This window comes from Pseudomyrmex gracilis, unplaced genomic scaffold (assembly GCF_002006095.1).
Source record: "Pseudomyrmex gracilis isolate BER0280 unplaced genomic scaffold, ASM200609v1 scaffold_2855, whole genome shotgun sequence".
NCBI classification, from domain to species: Eukaryota; Metazoa; Arthropoda; class Insecta; order Hymenoptera; family Formicidae; genus Pseudomyrmex; species Pseudomyrmex gracilis.
Window position 1 is genome coordinate 1 of NW_018023439.1, and position 10,089 is coordinate 10,089.

The 10,089-nt window shown below is 33.7% G+C and overlaps 2 protein-coding genes across 2 annotated transcripts; both read left to right on the plus strand.

Moving 5' to 3' along the window:
• Nucleotides 1-99: 99 nt before the first annotated feature.
• LOC109862999 lies at nt 100-1,395 on the plus strand. Its single transcript, XM_020443173.1, has 2 exons — nt 100-376; nt 608-1,395. The coding sequence occupies exons 1-2, from the start codon at nt 100-102 to the stop codon at nt 1,393-1,395; spliced, it is 1,065 nt and encodes a 354-aa protein (XP_020298762.1).
• Nucleotides 1,396-3,241: 1,846 nt separating this feature from the next.
• LOC109863000 (ATP-dependent DNA helicase pif1-like) lies at nt 3,242-9,679 on the plus strand. The gene is made up of 6 exons (XM_020443174.1): nt 3,242-3,458; nt 3,686-3,829; nt 6,071-6,505; nt 6,572-6,967; nt 7,070-7,703; nt 9,571-9,679. Exons 1-6 carry the CDS (start codon nt 3,242-3,244, stop codon nt 9,677-9,679), a joined length of 1,935 nt encoding a protein of 644 aa, XP_020298763.1.
• The last annotated feature ends 410 nt before the right edge of the window (nt 9,680-10,089 follow it).

The following is a 10,089-nucleotide window of genomic DNA, read 5'->3' on the forward strand; positions in this document are numbered from 1 at the left end:
TATTTGGGAGTCCACTTAGACACCAAATTGAACTGGAAAAAACATCTTGAAATAAAAAGATCTAAATTCCATGCCTCTTACTGGGCATGTAGGAGAGCCATGAGCAAATCCGGGGGCATCGAGTTAAACACTGCCCTATGGATATACAAGGCGGTACTAGTACCGAACTTAACATATGCTGCTGTTGTCTGGTGGCCTAGAGTGGAAAAGACGGAGTCAAAGAACCTACTAAAAAGCCTGCAAGGTAACTACCTGAGAGCTGCAGTAGGGGCTATGAGAACGACACTAACGGAGGCGTTGGAGGTGGCGCTTTGCATCCCACCTCTAAGTCTGACAATCATCAGTGCTGCCAGACTCACAGCATACAGGCTAAGATGTCAGGGGGGGTGGAAACAATTCGGGTCGGGCCACACCAGACTCGGGTTTCTCCACAAATCCCCTTTTATCTATAAACAAGACAGAATATCCAGAAAGTACCAGGTGGAAAAAGCGTTTTTTATAAACCTAACCGCCAGGGCAGACTAGAAAAATAAAAATCTTCAGATCCAACCGGGCGAACATGCATGGTTCACTGATGGATCTGGAGCAAACGGCTGCTTTGGAGCAGGCATTTACAGTCCGGGATCCAATCACAGAGAGTTTTTCTCCCTAGGTAAGTTGGCCACGGTCTTTCAAGCGGAAGTCCTGGCCATCCTGGAATGCGCAAGACTCCTACTCTTAAGGGAGACAAAAACTAGGAGGATCAACATCTATATAGATAGCAAAGCAGCCATAGGAGTTCTCGCTAAGACCACCACTGAATCATCAGTGGTTTGGGACTGTATGCAAGCTCTAAATGAACTGGGCAAAAGCAACAAAATCACGCTAATCTGGGTACCTGGCCATCAAGGTATCCAAGGCAATGAAGTTGCTGATAATCTGGCAAAACTGGGTACCCTAGAGGAACCAGCCTGCCAGAAGGTTGGAGTACCCTTTGCTGTAGGGAAAAACTACATCAAGGACTGGCTGAAGCAGGAGCATAAAGCATCTTGGCAGAAACTAAAGAGCTGCCGCCAAGCTAAAGACCTGATGACTCAGCCGTTGCCAGGTAGGACAAAGGAACTACTGACAATGAGTAAGTACAAACAAAGATTGAGTATCGGTCTACTCACAGGGCATTGGGCCTTTAAGGCACATTTATACAACCTAGGCCTAGTTGAGGAGAGTAGTTGCAGATTTTGCAAGGAGGAAAAAGAAGACAGCGTGCACATACTGTGCCGCTGCNCTTCACTAGTACTCAAGAGGTTCAGATTCTTAGGCTCCATGTTTGTGGAGCCTGAGAACCTGAAAAGATTCAAAATCGGCCATCTGTGCAGCCTGGCAGCAAATGCCGGGCTAAATCAGTATGGTCGTTAAATAACCAGCGGGAGTCGCAGAGGATCATGAGATCTAGGTGACACTAAGGGTCTTGATAGCCCCCCGCTCATTCTTATTTATCTATCTAACTATGACAAAAAACTTCTCCGGGGTGTTCCACCCCACAGCCGAGCCCACCCCCGGAAGCTCGACTAAGTCTTGTTTCCCGACAAATTAGCCGGACAGTCAAAGCAAAAGTGCCCCTTCTTTCCGCACTTCCAGCATTCCCTCTCTCCGCCGTTCTTTTTAGTCACAGCCTTCTCTCCCTCCTCACGCCTGTCTTCGGCCTTTCCTCTTTTCCATTTTCCATAAGAAGACCGTTTAAAATCCTTCCCGTCTCGCCCCTTATCTCCTCCCCCTTCAAAGCTACCTTCCTGAAGTACTTTTACCGCCCTCGCCCGCTCAACCGCGACTCGTAGTGATACAAAGAGAAATTAACGCGACTCGTATGCGTATAACACGTAAACTTGAAAAGGAAAAACAGAAAATGAATCAAATGATACCACTTTTTAATGACTAATCTCAAGAATATATTGACAAGAACCATAAACAGAATACTGTTATAGAAAAAAATAAACCAATATCAAATAATATTCTTCCAATAAAAGTAAAAAAATTATCTGAAAATAATTTAAACGATATCAATGATGTCATCTTTAATGTTAATACTAATTTTAGTGTTAAATACTAATTGTGACAATAGCGATAATTGCGATAGCATCATATTTAAGGAAAATAAGAATACTGATTAGGAGCAGCAACTTTCACATAAAGATCAGCAGTGCAAATTTTTAGAAAGACGGCGGAAAAGACACCAGCAATAGTACAAAGAAAATTCAGCAACTATTTGTGCTAAACAGCGTATAAAATACACAGATGTAGAATACAAAGAAAAGATAAACACTAGAAAACGAAAGCGATATGAAGAAAATATAGAAAATAATCGTGCTAAACGGCGTAAATGATATGAACAAACTGTACAATCTACTTGTTTAGAACAACATCGTAAATGAAACCAGCAATGGTATATAAAAAATTCGGCTACTATTTGTGCTAAAAAGCGTACGAAATATAGAGATTTAGAATACAAAGCAAAAGAAAACGTTAGAAGTCTATTTGCAAAATCTGTATTTTTAAGAAAAAATAGTAACAAAATAGCTGTAAAACTTATTAGAAAATATAATAGAATCCGTACATCAAATAATGTTATAAAAATTTGTGGTTCTAAAGAAAACTTTATTGCAAATATTTAAGAAAACTTAAAATTAAAGGGAATATCGAGAAAAGAATGGAAGCAGAAAAAATCGTACGTTAGTGTATTGTTGTTAGAAACAGTAACATTCGTGATATTTCTAAAATATTGTCTTTGCTTAAGAAAAAGTCAGAAATATGTTTGACTGTTTTTGCGGAATGTACCACAATTGATGAAAAATTACATGCATTGTGTGGAATATCCAGACACACAGCTTCGTGTGAAAATTATTTTCTTGATTCTACTTATCATCAAAAACATTTAGCAGAATCTTTGATGATGAATATGAAAGGACAAATTGTTAATGTGTTGCCCTTAATACAAGGACAAGCAACAATGTCGTAGTTGTGTAATAATTCATGCAAAACTGACGATCCATTTCTAATTTGTTATTATGAGAAACTTCTTCGAACAATAAATATATGTACTTTAAAGAACGTACCAAAATTGCTGGAAACTATTTTTAATTGTACTGTGAAAACTTCAGATACAAAATTAGGTCATGAGCACAGTTGCTATATTACTTCAAGTCTTTGTAAAGCAATGTGTATTTTACTTCAATTATTATCACCTCATTTTCCAAAAGTGAGAAATATGAGGCGTTTGATTTATCACCTTAAGAATGTTTATCAGAAGCTTGTAAATCTAGACAGAGCTTTAACTTGTGCTGATTTAGATACATTAAAGGACATTGTTACTTCAGCACAAGAAAAAGCAGATATATACAAACAGCAGCAACCTAGTACTGTTTTGAGTGACGACAATATCATTGCTAAATATCAAAATGCATTTAAAGCCTTGACTAAACGCTGTATGGATATACCACGATATGTTTGTGTATCATGTAAAAGACTTTGTTACAAAAAAAATATTAAAGAAATAAATACTGTTCAAAAACAAATAGACAGTCCACCTTGGAGAGATTTGATGGTTTATGTAAAAGAAAGGAAAATTGACGCACAATATGTGAATATTGTGTTCGAAAATTTTGCAGTGGTATTATGCCTGCGTATTGTATTTTAAATCATCTTTTCGTAGACAACGTGCCTGAAGTAATATCGTCTCTTAATTCATTTAAAATCATTCTTGTACAAAGAGCTAAAGCATTTCAAACTGTTGTTAAAATGGAAGCTGTTATAAACAAACAATTGCCACAAAGGCAAATGACACAAAAAATCAAAGGTAGAACGTTTCATTTACCACTCCCTTTACAAGAGACTTTAAATAAAATTTGTTATAATACTGATCCAATTAACATAAACCATGAATTGTATATTTTGATAAGAAGTATACCAACAAAATCGAACATTGTGTGGGAAGAAATGGTGAATGTCAAAAAAATATTTGACGCTTTGACATGGCTAGAAACAAATAATCCTTTATATTCTAAAATTAGTTTGCCAAATACTCACGAAGAACTGTGTTTAAACAAAGTAAATTTCAAATTTCAATTGCAAGAAACAGAACCTGAAATAGAAACCACATTTGATGAAAACGAATTATTAAAACTAAAAGACACAGAAAATAATGTACACGATAATAAAATAGCAGAACATCGTGATGCACTGCTAACACAAGTTACAAATAAAAATGATAGTTATTACGAGCAATACACTATTTATCCTTTATATGAAAAAAAATAAAATAAAAGTACGACAGCTTTATTTCAAGTGCTAAAAGTTCATGATTTACCGTTAGATAATCGTGAGAAATTATTGGATTTAATGTGTTTTCCAGATTTATTTTCCTTTGGTAAAAACGGACAACATGTAGCTAGAACAGTAAAACTTAATGACCATGAATTTATTAAATGTCGTTTGATGTCTAAACATCCACAATACAGATTAAATCAAAAATATTTATTTTTTTATTACACCATGCAAATGTTTGTCAGTTAAGTCGCGGAATTTATCACAAAATGAATGTAACAAACTTGCGATGTCGTTACACAGTTGCAGAATATTTAGAAGCAATGTCAAAAGAACTGTGAGAATCTAACTTGAGTACAATATTTTCTACATTAAGAAATACGGAACAATATTGGAGAAGACCAAGAAGTGATTTAAATTGCATGACGCAACATTATGGACCTGCGACGTGGTTTTTACCGTTAAGTCCAAGCGAATGGTTATGGAACGATTTAGGAGATTATATACGTGAGGTAAATGGGTGGCATAATTCTTTGTTAAGCACTTGTGTACTTGTTGCAAAAGATCCTGTCTCAACATCGAGATTTTTTGATATCAAATTTAAAGCAATGCTTGCCTTTATACGATATGTTCTGAAGATCATCCGATCGGAGAAGAAACTCATTATTTCTGGCGACGAGAATATCAAGGTAGAGGCATACAACATTTCCACTTGTTAATTTAGATTAAAAATGCACCGATTATAAGAGAATCTTCTACTGAAGAAGTTTCCACTTTTATTTTACAACATGTAAGCTGCAAAATGCCAAATCAAGACATTTCACCGTTGTTATATAAACGTGTTAATATGCATTAGATGCACAAACATAACGATTATTGTCTGCGTTCTAAGAAGAGAAGACGTAAAGTTGTACGTAGATGTCGGTTTGGATTTCCTCGTCCCGTCACTGAAACATTAACAATAAGAGATGTCGTAAGTTCGATATATAACAGGTAAAAAGCAAGTAAAACATAGAAGTAGTCTTTACGATCTTCCTCGTAGACAAAATAAAAGTGATATAAATGATTATAATCCTGTCCTTCTTACTGCTTGGGAAGGAAATATGGATATACAATTTATTGGCGAGAAATCAACATTACTTACATGGTACGTCACAAAGTATATGAATAAAGCGGGAAAATGTGAATTATCAGAATGCATTACCAATAGTACGATTAACCAAAACAATCACTGGAAAGTTATCTTTGGAATATTGCTTTGCGATTTACGCACAACAGAGAATATGCAGCTCTCGAAGCTGCTGATACGTTATTAGGTATTTCTTTATACGGAACTGATCGAAATACGACTATTAGATGGCTAAATGTTAATCAAATTAGATATAGAAAATTAAAGACTTGCAAAATAATTGAAAATTGTAATAAAGAATCTACGGACATATTTTGTCCGTCATTGATAGATACTTATTATCCAATAAGACCAAAAAATTAGAAGATGTATTTCTTTATAAATTTGCAAAGTGGTATGATATCACGAAGATTAAACCAAAAAGGAAGTATGTCGTATATTACAAAATAGATAACGGTCTATATCTTAAAGGACGGAAACGTGAATATCTTATAATTCATTATAAATACGATGTGAATACACAACCGGAGAATTATTTCTTTTCATTATTACTCATGTTTAAACCATGGCGAAAATTAGAAGATCTTAGAAACGGATGTGATAATTATACAGAATCATTTCACAAAATAAAATTACATCTTGTAGGAGCATTACAATATCATGAAAAAATAGAGGAATTGCAAAAAGCGTTTGAAACTGCGAAACAGTTGGTTCAGAAATATTTAGATGATAAATTAAACAAACAGAATATATCGCAAGATGATCCAGAAAATCCAATAGGTATTCAAAATATAAAAGCTGGTGAAGCAATGCAAGATTTCAAAGATCTTGGTGAGAAAATAGATAAAGATGTCGATGTATGTGATATGATAGCAAAATTAAATCTAGATCAAAAATGTGTGTTTGATAAAGTCGTTACAACTGTAAAATCGGATAATTCACCCTTACGATTATACGTTAGCGGAGACGGTGGTACAGGAAAAAGTTTCTTAATTAAAACTATTAAATGCTGGATAAAACAATATCTTAAGAAAGATACTGCCATAGCAGCTCCTGGCATTGCAGCGTTTAATGTTACCGGTTTGACAGTTTATAGACTACTTTAATTGCCTGTTGAACACGGTTTTATTCCTAAATGTAAACAATTATCTGATCATGTATTAAAAGTTTTACGAGCAGATCTCGAAGATGTTATTCTGATTATAATTGATGAAATGTCACTGATATCTAATTTGACTTTAATGTACATATATCTTCGATTGTGTCAAATATTTGACACTATTGATTCTGATGACGGTTGGTTTGGTGAAAAACACATTCTTCTATTTGGAGATTTGTTTCAATTACTTCCAGTAAACGATGATCCTGTTTTTGTGAGCTTATCAAAGGAAAAAATTGATAAATATCTTGGTTCATTGGAGGCCACTAATTTGTGGAGTAGATTGTTTGACTACGATGAATTAACAATCAATATGCGGCAGCAAGGAGATGAAACTTATCGCGAGTTACTATCGAGAATATGTATTGGATTAGTGACTCAGTGTGATTGTAAAATCCTTCAAACCAGAATACTATCGTTTAAAGGTGTATCTATGGAATGTAGATTGAACGAATTATGTAATTTTATTAGTGATTTTTCGACAGATACCGTATGTTTCCTACCTACTTGTCACATGTTTGACGTTTTTAATGCGGCAATGCTAAATCGAATTACTTCTGAAGAAATAGTATTAATTGCAGAAGATAAAATAAAGTGTCATCGCTTTGTGGAAAGAAAAGTTGTAAAAACATTGTCAAGTCATGAAGATAATACTTCAAGAACAGCTGGACTTGCAAAAAAAATTATTATTAAAATTGGAGCAAAAGTTATGATAAGACGTAACATTGATGCTAGCAAAGGACTTGTAAACGGTACAATAGGTAAAGTGATTTCCGTTGTTAAAGATGTATGGAATAATAATATAGAAAAAATAACTTTTCTTTTGCCGTCAGGTGAAGAATTTTTAATTGAGAGAGTATGTGCCAAATTTCCCATCATGGAAAGAATATATGTCATTAGAAAACAATTTCCATTGTGTCTGAGTTATGGAATCACTATTCACAAAAGCCAAGGATTGAGTTTGCAGAACGCTATTATGGATGTAGGTAATTCTGTATTTAGTGGTGGTCAAATTTATGTTGCATTGTCTCGAGTAACGTCTTTAGAAGGACTGAATTTAATTAATTATGATCCTTCATCTGCAAAAGCTAGTGAAGAAGCTATTATTGAGTACAATAGGTTAAAAAAATTACACAAACTTGAAGCAAAAATGATTCGTGTTTCAAAACAAAAAATTCGTAAGGTTAAAAATACTAATCGATGGATATCATCAAAAGTAATTAGTTCTGTACAAGAATCACAAGAACCACATCAAAATGTTCAAAAAAGTACGGGTTGGATTATTCGTGGTTTCCAAAACACCGATAAAGTTTCATCCTATGCACCTGCAATATTGCAATGTCTTTTGCACTTAAGTATAATTAGAAAAAAAATATTTAATTATGATAAAGAAAAAATTTTATTTGTATTAATGCATCAATATGAAAATGGAATACATATAGAATACGACAATATCTAGGAGATAACTTTTCAAATAATGTAAAACGTGATGAATCTGAATTTCTTTTAGCTGTTTGCGCAAAATTTGATTTTATAAAAACTGTAGTCGAACATGAAGTAACTTCCACTACACGGTGCAAAAATTGTGAATATACAAATACAGTTATATCCAATAATATTATAATCTCACTCCCTGTCATTAATTTAGAGAAAAAGAGTTATGATTTTAACGATTTATTAAGTGTTACCTTTCCTCATTAGTGTGAATCAATCAACGATTTATGTAACATTTGTAAAAAGAATGATAAGATATTTAAAAGAGAATTAACATGACAAAAGAAATACTTATCATTCAGTTTCTATTATTTTCAAAAGATGGTAAAGTAATATCAGCAAACAATCTAAATATACGTGCTGTACCAACGACTAAAGTGGCAATAAATGGACAGCTATACAAAGTAATGAATGCCGTATTTAATAATGGGCTGTGTATTGAAAATAATCATTATACACGTATGTGTAAAGAAGGAAACTCTAGCTGGCTTGGAATTGATACGCAAATTAAAACACACCATTGGCCAAAAAATCCTAAAAATGTTTATATTTTTTCCTTGGAAAAAATAAATAAATAAATGTGTTCCTATTGTTCAGAAAAAAAAATAAAATAAAGAAATAAAAAACAATTTGAATAACAAAATAAAAAAATTAGCGAATCATTTATCTCATATTATTATTGTACAAAAGAACCTGTGTACAAAATTTAGTTTACTGTATACAAAATTTTAAAAACCTAGTTTACAAAAGAAGTGATATCAAAAAGTAGCACCAAGTAGAGTTTTGTACGTTATTTTTTACATACTACTAAAACTTCTTTCTCTATAAAATATCTGTTTTACAAGATAAAGAATATGTGATATCTCGAAAAATTTACCTTTTCAAAAAAGGTAAAAAAGGCGCCAAGTACACACACAACACGTACTGTATTTAAATTGACTAAACTTAAAAATCTTATCTCAAACTGTTCTTCATTATTTATTTCAGTTTTGGATTATTTTAAACTTTACTATAAAAAAAATTTATTTTAGTTTACTGTATACAAAATACAATGTGTGACATCTCGAAAAATTTACTTTTTCAAAAAAAGGTAAGATCAGGCGCCAAGTACACGCACAACACGTATTGTATTTAAATAATAAATCAAAAATTAATTTTGTTATGTATACTACAAAACATTACAATACTACAAAACATTCGTTTTCTATAAAACCTGTTTTACACAATATACTACAAAATATTCTTTCTCTAAAACTCTGTTTTACAAAAGAAGTGATATCAAAAAGTAANACCAAGTAAACTTTTTTGTATACGTTTGTTTTACAATACATATTACAAAAACTCGTTTCTCTATCAAATCTGTTTTACAAAATTATATACTACTAAACATACTTTCTTTAAAAATCTGTTTTACAAAAAAAGTAATATCAAAAAATAGCACCAAGTAAACTTTTGTACGTTACATTTTTAATATAGAAAAAACAATCTGCAGAGAANTGCAGAATAATGCGAATATAGTCTCGCAAAAGACGACTTCTACGCATTCAGCGATCTTGCAAACCAAGACCTCTGCATATTTTATTGAGACTGTGTCCGATTGAGACTGTCCGATTGCGTCTGTGTCCGATGGGACTGTGTCCGATTGCGACTGTGTCCGATTGAGACTGTCATGCGTCCGTTTCAACTCGTGTCCGAGTAAAACTGTGTTTGATTGAGTCCGTCGTGTGTCCGTTTCTTATTATGTCCGATAGAGTCTGCATCTCTTCCAAGAACTCGTCAACTGAGCGCGCTCTTAACGAAGTCGCCGTTCCTTTTAATGAGCGGCTGTTGATTCCATTTATCAACAGATGCAGAGCAACGTGGAAAAGTATTTTTTTCTTGAACCTCCTGTTTATGGCATCTTTGAAGCCCGTCCACGACTCCAACATCGCACCTGTGCCATGGTCGAACCATCTTTTAGCCGCACCCGTCAACTTATTTGACGCGGCTAGGTAGATCACGCCTTGTGGAG